The sequence below is a fragment of the Oncorhynchus tshawytscha genome, linkage group LG08 (assembly GCF_018296145.1).
Source record: "Oncorhynchus tshawytscha isolate Ot180627B linkage group LG08, Otsh_v2.0, whole genome shotgun sequence".
In the NCBI taxonomy this organism is placed as follows: Eukaryota; Metazoa; Chordata; class Actinopteri; order Salmoniformes; family Salmonidae; genus Oncorhynchus; species Oncorhynchus tshawytscha.
Window position 1 is genome coordinate 42,649,455 of NC_056436.1, and position 19,646 is coordinate 42,669,100.

Genomic DNA, 19,646 nt, shown 5'->3' on the forward strand with positions numbered 1-19,646 from the left:
AAACTTACAGTTAACTAGTCCAACGCTATAACCACCTGCCTCTCGTTGCACTCCACGAGGAGACTGCCTGTTATGCGAATGCAGTAAGCCAAGGTAAGTTGCTAGCTAGCATTAAACTTATCTTTTAAAAAACAATCAATCAATCATAATCACTAGTTATAACTACACATGGTTGATGATATTACTAGTTTATCTAGCGTGTCCTGCTTTGCATATAATCGATGCAACGCAGGGGGATGATTTAACAAATGTGCTTTTTTCAAAAATGCGCTATCATTGGACGACTTGTACCTAACCATAAACACCAATGCCTTTCTTAAAATCAATACACAGAAGTATATATTTTTAAACCTGAATATTTAGCTAAAATAAATCCAGATTAGCAGGCGATATTAACCAGGTTAAATTGTCAATTCTCTTCCATGCAGAGTCGGGGTATAGTTTAGGCAGCCTGGCTCATTGCAAACTAATTTGCCAGAATTGTACGTAATTATGACATAACATTGAAGGTTGTGCAATGTAACAAGAATATTTAGACTTAGGGGTGCCACCTGTTAGATAAAATACCGAATGGTTCCGTATTTCACTGAAATAAGAAACATTTTGTTTTTACGAAATGATAGTTTCCGGATTCGACCATATTAATGACCAAAGGCTCATATTTCTGTGTGTTATAATTAAGTCTATGATTTGATAGAGCAGTCTGACTGAGCGATGGTAGGCAGCAGCAGGCTCGTAAGCATTCATTGAAACAGCACTTTCATGCGTTTTGCCAGCAGCTCTTCGCAGCACAGGGCTGTTTATGACTTCAAGCCTATTAGCCTAATGGCTGGTGTAACTGATGTGAAATGGCTAGCTGATTAGCGGGGTGCTCGCTAATAGCGTTTCAAACGTCACTCACTCTCAGACTTGGAATAGTTGTTCCCCTTGCTCTGCATGGGTAACACTGCTTCGAGTGTGGCTGTTGTCGATGTGTTCCTGGTTCGAGCCCAGGTAGGAGAGAGGAGCGGGATGGAAGAAATACTGTTACACTGGCAATACTATAGTGCCTATATGAACATCCAATAGTCAAAGGTATATTAATTACAAATGGTATAGAGAGAAATAGTCCTATAAATACTATATTAACTACAACCTAAAACCTCTTACCTTGGAATATTGAAGTCTCATGTTAAAAGGAACCACCAACTTTCATATGTTCTCATGTTCTGAGCAAGGAACTCAAACGTTAGCTTTTTTACATGGCACATATTGTACTTTTACTTCTCCAACACTTTGTTTTTGCATTATTTAAACCAAATTGAACATGTTTCATTATTTATTTGAGGCTAAATGGATTTTTATTGATGTATTATATTAAGTTAAAAAGTGTTCATTCAGTATTGTTGTAATTGTCATTATCACAAATAAATAAATAAAAATCGTCCGATTAATCAGTATCAGCTTTTTTTGATCCTCCAATAATCGCTATCGGCGTTGAAAAATCATAATCGGTCAACCTCTATTGTGGACTATTCTTGATACACACAGGAAACTGTTGAGTGTGGGAAAAACCCAGGAGCGTTGCAGTTCTTGATACAAACCGGTGCACCTAACACCTACTACCATATCCCGTTTAAATGCACTTAAATATTTAGTCTTGCCCATTCACCCTCTGAATGGCAATACATACACAATCCATGTCTCAATTGTCTAGAGGATTTAAAAATCCTTCTTTAACCTGTCATCTATGCTGATTAAAGTGGATTTAGCAAGTGACATTAAGGGATCATATCTTTCACCTGGTCAGTCTGTCATGGAAAGAGCAGGTGTTCTTAATGTGTTTCATTAACTCTCTTCTTCTCTCTCTGTGTTGCAGTCAATGGAGATGGACCAGAACACCTTACAGAGGATGAAGAAGATGGTCAAGGCTATTCACAGCTCTGGAATCAGTAAGTGGCTCCTCGCCACACACACACACACTTACAAACACCCAATGCATATTAAAACATAACTGCAGGCTTTAATAAGAGACTTGGGTGTGGGATGAGGTCTCATTATGGTTCACGTGTTTGTTGATGAAACCCGAGGCTGACATTGTATGGGACGTGTTAGCTGAGCCACTCCTGTCTGTCTGAGACACAGGAGGTTGGTGGCACCTTAATTGGGGCGAACGGGCTTGTGCTTATAACTGGAGCGGAATTTATGGAATGGTAACGATTACGTCCAACGCTTGGTTTCAAAGTGTTTGATGCCATTCCAGCCATTATTATCAGCAGCCTCCTGTGGTCTGAGACTAATGACAGTGTGTGTTTGACAATGGGCTCAATGTTAGCTGTTTGACTGACACTGTTTAGTTCAGACACCAGACTCCAGAGGTCAAGTAGGGCGCCCCCGTGTGTGTGTGTTTGTGTGCACACGAGTGTGTGTGTGTGCCCCACTGTCCACCTACTACACACTTTGGCTTATAATATAGTTGCTTTGTTGGCAGGATGGTTAGAATGATCATGTCACCCACCAGTTTGGCATGCTGATATTGTCTAAGTCCAGCTATGAAGAATACTGTAGAAGCTTCTATGTCTGATTCTGGCACCTTTTTGAAGAAACTTTGCTTCATACTTTGATGTGACCAAACAATTACTCACCAGTTTCGCAATGCTAACATGAAGTTGAACAGCAGCATCAGTAAACTTGGATGGAGTTTCGATTTCAAAATGTGTCTTGGATGCCAATCTAAAAAGTTACTTGTTTTTCAACTTTTCCAAACTCTGAAATATTCTGGTTTCCATTTTGGGGGTTTAACTGTCAGATGTGAGTCAGTGAGCCAAAGTTGGGAGATGTTTGTCAGTTCAGCAGTTGAGTCCCCAACTCCACTATTCTCCCCCACCCCATCTCAACACCCACTTTCTCTCCCCCTCTTAATGTGGCTCTCCAGTCTCATTGTCACCTAATTTACTTAATCAAAGGCACATCTCAATAGGTGGTCTAGGTATGACATGGCACAAGTGGGGGGGGGGGACTTTCCTCTTTTTCTTTGGCTCCTCTATTGTTCCTCAAGCAAAGGTGGAGGCTGACGACATCACAACTTCCAATCAGACCAACTCCGTGAAGGCCTTACTCTTTGAATGTGTGAAATTGTGCTCAACCTCGCACGCCTGGTCAAGTCATGACTTGATCTTCAGGTCTGAATGTCGGAGCGCTAGAAAGATGCCAGAGTTTCCGACTTGGAATGCCACTGCTTCAGTGTGTGTACTTTACTATGTTTATACTTGGGATATCTCTTTTCAACAGTAAAAGTTCAAACATCGCTGGAGGACTTCATTAACTGGATACTTATGGGGCTGTTCCATTCCACTAAGGCTAAGGGCCCCCCCCCCCTCTTCCTTTTCGTTGTTAGTGGCTGGCTGATTCAGAACCGCTCAATCAGCCACGATGTTCATGTGTGATGTGTTGATTAACTCAGCAAAAAAGAAACGTCCTCTCGCTGTCAACTGTTTATTTTCCACAAACTTAACATTTGTAAATATTTGTATGAACATAACAAGATTCATCAACTGAGACATAAACTGAACAAGTTCCACAGACATGTGACTAACAAGTGGAATAATGTGTCCCTGAACAAAGGGGGGGATCAAAAGTAACAGTCAGTATCTGGTGTGGCCACCAGCTGCATTAAGTAATGCTGTGCATCTCCTCCTCATGGACTGCACCAGATTTGCCAGTTCTTGCTGTGAGATGTCCCCCCCAGAAATGTCTGGGAACTTACAGGTGCTTGGTGGAAGAATGGGGTAAATGACCCTAGCCCTCACCCTCCGATCCAACAGGTCCCAGACGTGCTCAATAGGAATGAGATCCGGGCTATTGCGGACAGTCTGAGCACTGATGGAGGGATTGTGCGTTCCTGGTGTGTTCCTGGTGTAACTCTGGCAGCTGTTGCTGCCATCCTGCAGGTGTGATGTTCGGATGTGCCAATCCTGTGCAGGTGTTGTTATACGTGGTCTGCCACTACGAGGACGATCACCTGTCCGTCCTGTCTCCCTGTAGCGCAGTCTTAGGCGCCTCACAGTACGGACATTGCAGTTTATTGCCCTGGCCACATCTGCAGTCCTCATGCCTCCGTGCAGCATGCCTAAGGCACGTTCACGCAGATGAGCAAGGACCCTGGGCATCTTTCTTTTGGTGTTTTTTTTTTTCAGTCAGTCGAAGGCCTTTCTTCGTGTCCTAAGTTTTCAACAACTGTGACTTTAATTGCCTACTGTCTGTAAGCTGTTAGTGCCTTAACCTCTAGCGTAGGTGAGACGCTAACGTCCCACCAGCACAAACATCCGGTGAAACTGCAGAGCACCAACATTCTAAATACACCATTTGTTATAGTAAACATTCTTGTAAATACATATATCTTACATCATTTAAAAGATGAACATCTTATTAATCCAGCCGCTGTGTCAGATTTCAAAAAGGGTTTACTGCGAAAGCAAACGATGCGATTTTCTGAGGACAGCTCCCCGCTCACAGGTATTGCTAGCATTTTCCAACCAAGCATTAGTGTCACGAAAGTCAGAAATAACAAAATAAATAGCATACCTTTGAAGATCTTCCTCTGGTGGCAATGCCAACTGTCCTAACTACACAGTGAATGTTCGTTTTGTTTGATAACATCTATTTTTATAGCCTAACACAAAACATTTGTAAACTGCTTGTGTCGTGATTTCCGTCTCATTTAACTTTGGACAACGCGTTCGTGGTAATTACACACACTAAACAAATGAAAACAACAATGACTGGATAAACATTACAATCCTCTGGTTGTTACGAACACAACCATACGTGATGGTTCTTTTCCCGGGACGTATTGACCGAAACAAACCGATTTGAAGACACCAATCAATGACCTCATTGCGCACCAATGGTTGGACCGGTCTATCATTGAATTGACTGTATTTTGGCCCAATGACCACGGATCATCTTGAAATCTAGCTTGGAAGATAGCCAATGAGCTGAGGTAAACGGTTGGTTATACTTTCGAAGACCAGCCTTTGTCGTGAACAATGGCGTAAGAGAGGTTAATTCGCCATTGCAAATCCTACTTGACGGAGCCACAAGGTGTTACGCATAGCAGTACATAGTCAATAGCATTTTCAGCAAGTTTATATATTTTAAATTATGGCGAATAAATCAGGAAAAGCTAAAAACAGTCTAGGTATACAGATTTAACCAAAATTATAGAGGATAGATAGAGAAAGCGAGACAGAGTAAATAGTAACCCTTGTTTTTTTGTTTGTTATATTTTGGTGCGTGTTAGAATAGCATTTATGTATTTTGTATATAGTTCTTTCCTTCAACATGTATCACTGTACCAATTCGGCCACAGGTACATTTGGTTGCATTTGTGTGGGACACCTGGGTGACTTCATGCTCAATGTCATGTAGCTTGCTCATTTTTTGAAGTTGTCTGACTAAAACCTTGCTCAGCTATTGTTGCCATCTTATGTTCTTCATTCAAATCATCCACAGTATCCTATCTGTATGTTTGGCTGTTCTTGGTCATTTGAAAGATGATGCCGCAACAATACAAAACAGAAAATGTATGTTTATTTCCTTGTATTTTCTTCTACCAGATCTATTGTTATATTCTCCTACATTCAATTCACATTTCCACAAAATTCAGATTTTTTCCTTTCAAATGATACCAAGAATATGCATATCCTTGCTTCTGGGCCTGAGCTACAGGCAGTTAGATTAGGGTATGTCTTTAGGTGGAAATTGAGAAGAAGGGGGGGGGGTACCCCAAAGAAGTTAACAACCCTTCCACAGGTGCATGTTCATTAATTGTTTATGGTTCATTGACCATGCATGGGAAATGCTGTTTAAACCCTTGACAATGAGGATCTGTGAAGTTATTTGGATTTTTACGAATTCTTTGAAAGACAGGGTTCTGAAAAAGGGCCATTTCTTTTTTTGCTGAGTTTGTGGTTGGTTAGGCGGACTCTCCATCCTCTTTCCATTCCTTTTTTTTTCTCTATCTATTTTTCCTCTCCCTCACCCCCCCTTTACCCCATCCACCAAGAATGGCCTATTCCTCTCAGCTCTTGCCAGGATGCAGTGGTTTGTGTATGTTGGGAAGAGATGGGTTTGCTGGAGTTTTAAAGCTCATTAATTATCTTCCCCAGGGACATTAGTCAGCATTCTGTTGCTTGTTAGATGTTTGTTATTGGCTCACACACACACAGGGACACAAACTCCCATGCACACGTTTTCTATTACCCATTTCAGACTATTGTGCTGTCAAACTACACTATGCTGGCTTTGATCAATACTGTTCCAGCAGCTAGTATAGCTGTGCTTGGCTCCGTAGTATGAAAGGGCATATGGGGTCACTTTCCTTTGGGTAATGAACTAATAACATCTCTTTATGAGCCCTGGCACCACTGGGTTAGGCTAGACCCTACACTGGACGAAGTGACCTTGAAGACTAAACAGATGCAGTTATAAATAATCAGACTTTCCAACTCCAAGCTTTTCCACTCCGTTCTCTCACTTTGGTCCTTTTGCTTAGTGTAGAATTAGTGTCCTGACTAGGGCTGTTACGGTGACCTTACCGCCACACCGGCAGTAATGAGTCTTGATCGCAGTCACATTCCACGTGACCATTGAGTCACGGTAACTAGGCTCCTCCAAAACTGTGCTCTGATGCTGTTGATGGTTAGTAGCCTACCAAACTTGCTAACGGCTAATCGATAATGGCCTGGTACTCAGTGCTCTAGTAACATTTTATTGGTCACATACGCATGTTCAGCAGATGTTATTGCGGGTGTGGCAAAATGCTTGTCTTTCTAGCTCCGACAGTGCAGTAATATCTAACAAATTCACAACATGTACCCAATACACACAAATCTAAGTACAGGAATTTAATTACGAATATATAAATGTATGGACGAGCAATGTCAGACATAGACTAAGACATAGAATACGGTATAAACATATGAGATGAGGAATGCAAGATATGTAAACATTATTAACGTGACTAGTGTTCCATTAATTAGTGGCCGGTGATTTCAAGTCTGTATATATGCAGCAGCCTCTAATGTGCTAGTGATGGCTATTTAACTGTCAGATGGCCTTGAGATAAGCTGTTTTTCAGTCTCTCCGTCCCAGCTTTGATGAACCTGTACTGACCTAGCCTTCTGGATGATAGTGGGTGAACAGGCAGTGGCTTGGGTGGTTGTTGTCCTTTTGATCTTTTTGGCCTTCCTGTGACATCAGGTGAGGAACTTGAAGCTATACTTTTCTCCACTGCGGTGGATAGGGGGTGGTCCCTCTGCTGTTTTCTGAAGTCCACGATCACCTTTGTTGAGTTAGAGGTTATTTTCCTGGCACCACACTCCCAGAGCCATCCCCTCCTCCCTGTAGGCTGTCTCGTCATTGTTGGTAATCAAGCCCACTACTGTTGTCGTCTGCAAACTTGGTGATTGAGTTGGAGGTGTGCTTGGCCATGGGTGAAAAGGGAGGACAGGAGGGGGCTGAGCACGCACCCTTGTGGGGCTCCAGTGTTGAGGATCTGCAAAGTGGAGGTGATGTTTCCTACCTTCACCACTTGGAGGACTGTCTGGAAGTCCACGACCCAGTTGCGCAGGGCGGTGTTCAGACCTAGGGCCTCGAGCTTAATAATGAACTTGCAGGGTACTATGGTGTTGAATGCTGAGCTGTTGTCAATTAACATAATTCTTACATAGGAATTCCTCTTGTCCAGATGGGATAGGACAGTGTGATGGCGATTGCATCATCTGTGGATCCATTGGGATGGTAAGCAAATTTAAGTGGGTCTACGGTGACCGGTAAGGTGACATAATCCTTGACTAGTCTCTCCAAGCACTTCATGACAGAAGTGAGTGTTACGGGGCGATAGTAATTTTAGTTCAGTTACCTTTGCTTTCTTGGGTACAGGAACAGTGGGGGCCATCTTGAAGCATGTGGGGACAGCGGACTGGGATAGGGAGAGATTGAATATGTCCGTAAACACACCAGCTAGCTGGTCTGTGCATTTGACTTTTTTAAATTTTATTGAACCTTTATTTAACTAGGCAATGCTCTGAGGATGTGTCTAAGGATTCCCGGAGAGAGATTTATTCCTGTCTGCGCGATGAACTGAGAACGTTATTGGCTGGACCGACTCGGACAGTATATCACGAGAGAGCCGTGTTTACGTGAAACAGTATGTTATAATAATCCCTGATGTCTTGCTGGAAAGAGGCCCTCGCCCTGAGCTCGTCAATTTTGTTTTCCAGAGACTGAACATTTGCGCGTAATATACTCGGAAGCGGTGGGTGGTTTGCGCGCCTCCTAAGTTGGACTAGAAGACCACTCCGAGTACCTCTCCTCCTCCGGAGTTGTTTTTGGTCAGCTTCTGGAATCAGTTCAATCACCCTGGGGGGTACAAACAGGTTTCGCTTCAGGAAAGTCGTAGTGCTGGTGCGTTACCGCCGCTCTGATATCCAATTGTTCTCCCCGGGCCGCATGTAATAACACACAACATTTTGTGGGCGAACAATGTAAGATATAATACATAAAAAAAAAAAAATAATACAGCAAAATTTCTTAAGAGCTAGAAGTGAGGCAGCCCTCTGTCGGCACGTTTTTTTCAGCTCGTGTCCCTCTAGTCACTCTGACATCAATGCAAATAAAATTGAAAATCAAATCAAACACTTCATGAGAGCCCTGGTATTCAGAGTTTATTCGGAAGAAGATCCCCTATTGCACAGCAAGAGACTGCTCCTCATAGCTTGTTGATGCATGGAATTAAGTAAGTGTTCCTATAAGCCCATGTTGCGCAACAATTCTATATGCTATGTTATTGCGTAAGAAAGTCGTTGTTTTAAAAAAAAATGGCCTCTATTAAAAAGAAGGGTCTCATCAGCTTTTTATAGGCTAGGCCTACTATTTATTTTTCAACTTTCCAAAATATGAAGAACATTGCTTCACTTTACAACCATAGTAGCCTACCTGGCTGATATGAAAATTAACTGTGGGAAAAAATGTCCTCCATTCGGTATTCAAGGGCATAAAGATTACGTATCCTGCCCCCGTCCCTGGTCCAACAGGTGCATGATAATGGCCCATTCTAAATCAAAACAAATTTCTCACACATACTAAATAATATACAGTACCAGTAAAAAGTTTGGACACCTACTCATTCAAGGATTTTTATTTATTTTGACTATTTTCAACATTCTAGAATAATAGTGAAGACATCAACTATGAAATAATACATTTTTATCATGTCGTAACAAAGTGTTAAACAAATCAACATATATATTTTAGGTTCTTCAAAGTAGTCACCCTTGGCTCCCGAGTGGCGCAGTGGCCTAAGACGCCATCTCGGTGCAAGAGGCGTCACTGCAGTACCTGGTTCAAATCCAGGCTCCATCACATCCGGCCGTGATTGGGAGTCCCGTAAGGCGGCGCACATTTGGCCCAACGTCGTCCGGGTCTGTTGCTGCTACTGCCACCTCACCCTTTTATCTATTTTGCTGGTCTTTTGCTCCTGAAGAAAATCATTTGCATGGTCATCCTTACAATTCAAACCAGTCCTCCATTTTTAAATACATTCAGTTTGTCCTTCTCTTAGGCTTGAGGCCTTTGCAGATTGTATGTCGCATTGTCTTTTTTATGATTGTCAGTGTTACCAAATTTTTAAATATTGATATCAACCTGGCCAGATTGTAGGATTTACTTCAGTTCTGTAGTGACATTCTGCGTTTGGCTTAAGAGGCTACGTCAACTGACACAGGCTACGTCAACTGACACAGGCTACGTCAACTGACACAGGCTACGTCAACTGACACAGGCTACGTCAACTGACACAGGCTACGTCAACTGACACAGGCTACGTCAACTGACACAGGCTACGTCAACTGACACAGGCTACGTCAACTGACACAGGCTACGTCAACTGACACAGGCTACGTCAACTGACACAGGCTACGTCAACTGACACAGGCTACGTCAACTGACACAGGCTACGTCTGTGCAGCGGTGTATTCGATCGGTGCATGTGCCAGCACAGATGCTTATGTGTGAGTGAAGTGAGCTCGGCAAAAACTTTTTCCACATCTTTTTTTTATATGCCTGAACTTAGAATTAAATAGGCTTCCCCAAAATAGCATGGTGGCTTAGGTAGAATGTTTAATTTTAATTGCCGAATTTGTGCATTTATCATAATCCCATCAGCCTGATTTGATGTATGTAGCCTAAACACGATTTAAGGAAATTGTTCTTACACAACATGTAAATGTTTAAATCTAACCTATTGTATTAATCTGGCTAGTCACAATAATCATATAATTGTGTGCATTACTCCGTGCCAGCCGCGTTCCTATTGGTCAATTACCGGGTCGGCTTGTAACACCAGCCACGCTATACGATAAAGGCAAAGAAAATCTGACACTGACAGAACTTTGTCAGAGCCTATGACCATACGTAGCAGCAGACCTAGACCCTGTCACATTGAAAGATCCAAGACGTCTGACAATCATTTACGACCTAAGTTCATAATTGTATTGTAAAACATACGACTGGATTGCAATGGTTCATAATTGTATTGTAAAACATACGACTGGATTGCAATGGTTCATAATTGTATTGTAAAACATACGACTGGATTGCAATGGTTCATAATTGTATTTTATTAGAGTTGTTACATTTTAGTCACTGGCCCATTTCCCCATAAAAGTTTTGGGCTTGTAGAAAAATCTTTAAATGAAAATTGCACCATACGGATAGCCCTCTCAAAGAACTGCTGGACTTTGTTGGACTATTTTAAGGTGATTTGGGTTGAAGCATTAGGTTGCTAAGAGGATATTGCTTTTATGGAGGACTGGCTTGAACACAATTTACTTTCATCATGGGCAAAAGCAATTGGTTTTCTACCCAAAATTGCAAAGAAAATATTGTGATCCATTTTAATAAACAGACCAGCAAAATGGATAAAATGTATTTATGGTAAATAATGCAATGTCAAATTTCTCTGAACGGGGGGAAAAAACATCCAGATTCACAGTTAATGTTAATGTATTAGAGTTGAAGAAGCAATACTCTAAGCTGCAGCTCCATACAACTTGTCAAAAATAGAGAACCGATACTGCATACTGGTTGTTGGGGTAGGATTGCTGTAGAGTGTTGACAATTTTACTGGAATCCTCATGACTTACTCAATCGTAAGAAGAAATTTCGTCCAATTTGTATTTTGGGTACTATATTTGTTAAATATTATGTGAATCTTGTAAAATGAACAGGGTCAATTTGGGTGCAATCAATTAGCTTAATTACATTTCAACAAAATAAAGTTTCAGGGCCTCCCGAGTGGCGCAGTGGTCTGTAAGGCTCTGCATCGCAGTGCTAGCTGCGTTACCAAAGATCCTGGTGCGATACCGGGCTGTGTCGCGACTAGTAGACCCATGAGGCAATGCAAAATTGCCCAGCAATGTCTGAATTTTATTATTTATTTTACATTTATTGAACCATTTATTTAACTAGGCGAGTCAGTTAAGAACAAATTCTTATTTACAATGACGGCCGACACCGGCCAAACCCTAACCCGGTTGACGCTGGGCCAATTGTGTGCCGTCCTATGGGACTCCCAATCACGGCCGGTTGTGATGCAGCCTGAAATTGAACCAGGGTCTGTAGTGACAGCTCTAGCACTGAGCAGCAGTGCCTTAGACCGCTGCGCCACTCGGGAAGGGTTTGGCCGGCCGGGATGTCCTTATCCCATCGCACGCTAGCAACTTCGGCGGGCTGGGCGCATGCACGCTGATACGGCCGGCAGGTTTACGGTGTTTCCTCTGACACATTGGTGCGGCTGGCTTCTGGGTTAAGCGTGCATTGTGTCAAGAAGCAGTGTGGCTTGGCAGGGTTGTGTTTCGGTGGAAGTACGGCTCTTGACATTCACCTCTCCCGAGTCCGTACGGGAGTTGCAGCGATGGAACGAGACTGTAACTACCAATTTAGCTATGATGAAGGAACATTTTTTGCTATGATGGGGCAAAAAAGTATTTAGTCAGCCACCAATTGTGCAAGTTCTCCCACTTAAAAAGATGAGAGGCCTGTAATTTTCATCATAGGTACACTTCAACTATGACAGACAAAATGAGAAAAAAATCCAGAAAATCACATTGTATGATTTTTAATGAATTTATTTGCAAATTATGGTGGAAAATAAGTATTTGGTCGCCTACAAACAAGCAAGATTTCTGTCTCTCACAGACCTGTAACTTCTTCTTTAAGAGGCTCCCCTGTCCTCCACTCGTTACCTGTATTAATGGCACCTGTTTGAACTTGTTATCAGTATAAAAGACACCTGTCCACAACCTCAAACAGTCACACTCCAAACTCCACTATGGCCAAGACCAAAGAGCTGTCAAAGGACACCAGAAAAAAAATCCCAGAACCACACGGGGGGACCTAGTGAATGACCTGCAGAGAGCTGGGACCAAAGTAACAAAGCCTACCATCAGTAACACACTACGCCGCCAGGGACTCAAATCAGTGCCAGACGTGTCCCCCTGCTTAAGCCAGTACATGTCCAGGCCCGTCTGAAGTTTGCTAGAGAGCATTTGGATGATCCAGAAGAAGATTGGGAGAATGTCAGATGAAACCAAAATATAACTTTTTGGTAAAAACTCAACTGGTCGTGTTGAGAGGACAAAGAGTGCTGAGTTCCATCCAAAGAACACCATACCTACTGTGAAGCATGGGGGTGGAAACCTCATGAATGGGGCCATGTATCGTGAGATTTTGAGTGAGAATCTCCATCAGCAAGGGCATTGAAGATGAAACGTGGCTGGGTCTTTCAGCATGACAATGATCCCAAACACACCGCCCGGACAATGGAGTGGCTTCGTAAGAAGCATTTCAAGTGGAGTGGCCTAGCCAGTCTCCAGATCTCAACCCCATAGAAAATCTTTGGAGGGAGTTGAAAGTCCGTGTTGCCCAGCAACAACCCCAAAACATCACTGATCTAGAGGAGATCTGCATGGAGGAATGGGCCAAAATACCAGCAGCAGTGTGTGAAAACCTTGTGAAGACTTACAGAAACCGTTTGACCTCTGTCATTGCCAACAAAGAGTATATAACAAAGTATTGAGAAACTTTTGTTATTGACCAAATACTTATTTTCACCATAATTTGCAAATAAATTCATTAAAAATCCTACAATTTTTCTTCTCATTTTGTCTGTCATAGTTGAAGTGTACCTATGATGAACATTACAGGCCTCATCTTTTTAAGTGGGAGAACTTGCACAATTGGTGGCTGACTAAATACTTTTTTGCCCGTGTGTGTGTGTGTGTGTATATATATATATATATATATATATAAATATAAATATATAAATATAAATATATAAATATAAATATATATATATATAAATATGAGTGATAGTGATGATGAGTAGTGATATGATGAGTGAGTGAGTGATGATGAGTGAGTGAGTGAGTGAGTGAGTGATGAGTGAGTGAGTGAGTGATGAGTGAGTGATATGATGAGTGAATGAGTGAGTGAGTGATGAGTGATGATGATGAGTGAGTGATGAGTGATGGTGGTGAATATGATAGTGATGGTGAGTATATGATGATATGTGAATATGATATGATGAGTGATGATATGAATGATGATGATATGAATATGATGATATATGAATATGATGATGAATATATGATATGTATGATATGATATGATGAGTGAGTGATATGAATGATATGAGTGATGATGATGAGTGAGTGATGATGAGTGATATGATGATGATGATGAGTGAGTGAGTGATATAGGTGATATATATGATGATATGGTGAATATATGAGTGAGTGAGTGATATATGATAGTGATGAGTGATGGTGAGTGGTGGTGAGTGGTGAGTGATAGTGGTGAGTGATAGTGATGATGATATATATGATATGATGAGTGATGATATGAGTGAGTGATGATGATGATGAGTATGAATAGTGAGTGGTGATGAGTGAGTGATATAGTGAGTGAGTGGTGAGTGAGTGATACTATATGATGATGATATATATTCATGATGAGTGATGATGATGATGAATGAATGAATGAATGAATCAGTTACAGGAATGCTAATCGTGTCAGTTTCTAACTACCGAAAAGATTTCAGAACAATCTGAGATGGTGGGTGTCATGGCTTGCTAAAATGACATGGAATGACTCAAAAGGCAGCATAGGATGGAAACAACAATTAAGTGTGTGTTTGTGGTTCTAGGTCACGCAGAGAACAAGGAGCAGTACATCGACGTGCTGGAGAACCTGGGCAACAGTCACCTGACCCAGGACAACAACGAGGTGTCCACTGGGTTCCTGAACCTGGCTGTCTTCACCAGGGAGGTCACCGCACTCTTCAAGAACCTGGTGAGAGTAGGGGGGAGACTTTGGGAGGGATAGGGTGCACGTTTGAGGGAAGACTTTGGGAGGGATAGGGTGCACGTTTGAGGGAAGACTTTTGGGAGGTGGAGGAGAGAAGAAATAGGTGCAAAACGTCAAGAGTTTGGAGGGGAAACATTTTTAGGGGATGGGGCTTAGAGTCTGGGAGAGGTAAGGCACTTTGGAAACGGATGAGAGAAACTTTGGGAATGGGTAGGTAATGAGTGGGGTGTGTAGGGTAGGGAGAGGTGCGGGAATGACCTTTTTGTATCTGGGGGAGGGGCAATGGCTGCAGAGTTTGGAGTGATGGGTGTTAATGGTGTTGAGAGGGGGAAGAGGAGTGTATAGTTAAAAGGAAACGGTGCTTTTGAGAAGAGACAGATTTGTTATTTTATTGGATGTGGGTGGTGACAGAACAGATGTGGTAAAGTTGGACTGTATTCATTAGTTGGCCACTGTTGCAAAACTATTATTCCAAACGGAAAACATGTTACAATGAAAACGGGAGTTTCTATTGGACAAATTCAGGTATGTACGTCACCGTTTCTACGGTTTGGTTCCTAGTGAGTACACCCCTGGGTGACGTTCTAGAGGTGACAATAGGCTGTTGCTAACACCAATGCAGTATTCAGTCAGATCATCAACATTTGAAGTTGAGCGCCAATGACCTAAGGTAGATGTACAAATATATATGTACAAAACATTAGAAACACCTAATATTGAGTTGTACCCCCTTTTGCCCTCAGAACAGCCTCAACTCGCCAGGGCATGGGGCGCGCTACAAGGTGTCAAATCACAATTTTATTGGTCACGTACACATATTTAGCAGATGTTATTGCGGGTGTAGCGAAATGCTTGTGTTCCTAGCTCCAACAGTGCAGTAGGATCTAACAATACACACCTAAAAGTAAAAATGGAATTAGGAAATATTAGGACGAACAATGTCGGAGTGGTATTGACTAAAATAAAGTATAGTAGAATACAGTATATAGATATGAGATCAGTAAAGCAGTATGTAAACATTAATAATCGAACACTTGTCACTTTAATAAAGTGGCCAGTGATTCCGTAAACGTTTGGAGTTGAGCGCCATCAATGATCTAAGGCAGCTGTACAAATATGCACTGAGTGTACAAAAGCGTTCCACACGGATGCTGGCCCATGTTGACTCCTTTGTGTGTGTGGACTGTTCTTGATACACACAAACTGTTGAGTGTGAAAAGCCCATCAGCCTTGTAGTTCTTGACACAGCCAAACTGGTGCGTCTGGCACCCGCTACCATACCCTATTCAAAGGCACTTAAACATTTTGTCTTGCCCATTCACCCTCTGAATGGCAATTCATACACAATCAATGTCTCACGGCTTAAAACTCCTTCTTTTAACCTGTCTCCTCCCCTTCATCTACACTGATTTTGAAGTGGATTTAACATTTGACATCAATAAGGGATCTTAGCTCTCACCTGGATTCACCTGGTCAGTCTGTCATGGAAAGAACAGGTGTTTTGTACACTCTTGTGTAGAATAATCCTAATCTGTCATTGTCTGGTTATGTGAACTCAATCTATTTCTGATGTAAATCTTCTCCATCACACAACATATAGGACTTCATGTCTGCAGCTCTACACATGAATAGTGCTGAGTGGTCCTCCCGCCATCACTAAGCTATGACTTAACCAAGCCATGAGCTCATTAATCGTGTGCCCGCGCTCGTGCGTGGTCCGAGGGGTTATTTATGAATGAGTTGCAGTGTGGTTACAGCTGGAGGGTCAAAGGGCCCCTGTTGAGGGATGAGGAAAGACCCCAATTCTTGTCGCAGCAGTATGCTTGAAGGAGTGAGTTGTGTGTGCGTGCATTGTGTTGGGTGGGATACAACAGCTGCAGGAGAGCACCTCTTCCCCCCTCCGAGAACTGGAACCCCCCCTACTGATAGTCATGTTAATTCATCCCAGACCTTCGTGTGTTGGGAGTGGAAAAGACAACTCCTCCTTCCCCCAGCTGTCAAAGTCCCCCTCAGGACCTTGAGGAAGTGCTAGAGGAAACTGAGGAAACTAATCTAAAACACTACCACTGCTTGATTTAGGGGCTTTAACAGTAAACTGTGTGTGTGTGGGGGGGGGCGGCTGTGTGTCTGAGTGCGTGCTCTGAAGAGGGTTGTTTCACTGTTACACAGAACACAGGGCCTTCTTTCCATTTCTTCAATTCTCGGAAGGAAATCAAAACAAAGACAACTTTAAAAAGTTAAAGTTTGCATAAATTTCTCAAGGTGAACCCAAGTGTGAACTCAGAAGGGGGAAATGGTTGTCTTTTTTATTTACCTACAGAGCTGCTTCAGTACAGGAGATGTTTTTGCACTGAACTAGGGTTGCAAAATTCTGGGAACCTTTACAAAAGTCCCATATTTTGCTAAAAGTCTGGAGGTTTCCAGATTTCCCCCTTCCAACTGGGATTTCTAGAAAACCTGGGCATTTTGGGGAAGGTTCCTGGAATTTTGCCACCCTACACTGAGCAGTCAGTTAATCAGTAGGATCTACAAAATGGGTCAGATGTTTTGATTCTCCATTTGCGTGCCATCGGCATGTATTACACTGAACAGGAACATAACTGCAACGAGTTACGGTCATATTCTTATTTTATTTGTCCCGTGTTTTACCAGGCATGTTGACTGAGAACCTTCTCATTTAGAGCAACAACCTTGGGAATAGTTACAGGGGACGGGGAGGGGGGATGAATGAGCCAATTGTAAGCTGGGGATGATATGAAGGCCAGAATGGGAATTTAGCACAGACAGCAGGGGGTTAACACTCCTACGATTACGATGCCATGGGCTCTTTAGTGACCACAGAGTCAGGGCACCTGTTTAATTAACATCCCATGGGCCTCAGGATCTTGTCACAGTATTTCTGTGTATTCAAATTGCGATTTGATAAAATACAATTGTGTTCATTGTCCGTAGCGTATGCCTGCCCATACCATAACACCGCCACCATGGGGCATACATTGACATCAGCAAACCGCTTGCCCACACAATGTCATAAACACTGTCTGCTAGTTGAAACCGGTATTGATCCGTGAAGAGCACACTTCGGCGTGCCAGTGGCCATAGAAGTTGAGCATTTGCCCACTGAAGTCAGTTACGATGCCGAACTGCAGTCATGTCAAGACCCTGATGAGGACTACAAGCACGCAGATAAGCTTCCCTGAGACGGTTTGTGACAGATTCTATGGTTGTGCAAACCCACAGTTTCATCAGCTGTCTGGGTGGCTGATCTCAGACGATCCCGCAGGTGAAGAAGCCGGATGTGGTCCCGGGCTTGTGGGGGATCGTTACATGTGGTTGCGAGGCCAGTTGGACGAAATGCCAAATTCTCTAAATTTGGCGGCAGCATATGGTAGAGAAATTAAAACATTAAATTATCTGGCACCAGCTCTGGTGGACATTCCTGTAGTTAAGCAAGCCAATTGCACGATCCCTCAACTTGAGACATCTGTGGCATTGTGTTGTGACAAAACGGCACATTTTTTTTGTGGCATTTTGTCCCCAGCACAAGGTGCACCTGTGTTATGATCACGCTGTTTAATCGGCTTCTTGATATGCCACACGTGGTGGATGGATTACCTTGGCAAAGGAGAAATGCTCACTAACATGGATGTAAATATATTTGTGCACAACATTGATCTCTTATTTCAGCTCATGAAACATGGGACCAACAGTTCACATGTTGCCTTTCTATTTTGTTCAATGTAGTTTTGCAAGAAGAGCTTAAACGGATACAGACCACCTCTAAATTGATCAACTGTTTTGAGGTCTTCCTATTAAAACAATGTTGCTTGTTTTCCGGCCGAGTAGAAAACGGCGTTTTGAATCGCTCTATTTTAGGGATACTATGGTGCAGTTGCCCTTGTCTTATTAATATGCATCGTTTTACATGTTTTTTTATCACGTGTTGGTCATCGTTGTGTGTCCTGCCCTTGTAAGTCATTGATGCATACTGTGGATAAAACAGTTTCCCAAATTGGAATTAATAAAGTAATACTCTCTACTCTATAGAGGTACTATGATGCCAGAAGTGGATGGGGTAGGAAGTTGTGTGTGTGAGAACAGGAATAGACCCTGCGTTGGTCCCAAGCCAAGTCTGCACCATTATAAGAGTGAGGGAGGGGATTGCAGGGCGCCATGTCCTTCCTGGGTGGTGGTGTTTATGTTATGTTTCAACCCTTTAAAGACCAGAGCTTTCATGTGTATGGTGTACATTTTAGGACACGTCCTTGTTCCTGGGTTAGGGTTCAGGTGGCGGTGTAGCATGTATCGGCCTGTAAAGAGCAGAGGTGGAGGAGGACCGGACTGACGGACTTTACGACAACTTTTATCTGTACGGTGTATGTTTTCGGACATTCATCGGTTGTGGATGTCCTAACATGTGCACCGTTAATCTGTAGTCCAATTCGATGCACGACGGGAAGGATCTCGACATAAGTAACCAGAACACAGTATGCAATACACTTATTCCGTCTGAGTCTCATTTGATTTGGTTATTGTGGTGCACCCGGAGCCATCCCATCCCTTGAAAATGTGACTCAATAAAAAAAACTGGAACAACATATGACCCAAAGGAACCAATACAGCTTTTTGTTATTTCATCATTGTAAATCAAAAATGGGTGTCTGTGTAGCTATGTGACTCATTTGTTTCTGTCTTCCAGGTCCAGAACCTGAACAACATCATCTCCTTCCCCCTGGAGAACATCCTGAAGAGTGAGCTCAGAGACAGCAGACTGGTGAGTAACTAGGGTTATAAGATTCCAGTAACTTTCACAATATTGCCTTGGTTTTCCAGAAAGCCCGGTTGGTAGGGTTCCCGAATCTCCTGCATATCCCCTCCTTATTCCAGGAATCTTCCAATTGGGAATTTTGAGAAAGTTTCTGGAATTTTGCCACCCTGCGATTTAGATCTACTGTCGTGCACAAACTGTAAGTCTTCTGTATAACCTACTGTGCACGAACTCTCCTGCCTCCCCACAGTCTGTGTCTGTAAAGTCAGCGAGAGATGCACCTCGTCTAAGAGTAAACCACAACCCTGCAAAACATCCGCTCTGTGTACTTACTACTGCCTCGTGCCATTTTATGACCAACACCCATATTGTGTTGGGTGTCACAAATTAGTGACATCTTTTTAAAACTGTTGCATCCCATCGGATGAGCAATTCTTCATTCAATATGTCAGTCTTATCTGTACCATAA

The 19,646-nt window shown here is 42.6% G+C and overlaps 1 protein-coding gene across 4 annotated transcripts in view; it reads left to right on the forward strand.

The window, feature by feature from the left end:
- asap3 (ArfGAP with SH3 domain, ankyrin repeat and PH domain 3) overlaps nt 1-19,646 on the forward strand; it is a 50,825-nt gene that overhangs the window by 3,105 nt on the left and 28,074 nt on the right. For all 4 annotated transcript variants that reach the window (XR_002954408.1, XM_024429726.1, XM_024429727.1 and 1 more), the window contains 3 exons: nt 1,859-1,931; nt 14,249-14,394; nt 19,109-19,183. Coding sequence is in view for 3 of the 4 variants with exons in the window: in XM_024429726.1 (XP_024285494.1) it covers nt 1,859-1,931; nt 14,249-14,394; nt 19,109-19,183 (294 nt within the window). In the remaining variant the exon portion in view is untranslated. The remainder of the gene's footprint in view (nt 1-1,858; nt 1,932-14,248; nt 14,395-19,108; nt 19,184-19,646) is intronic.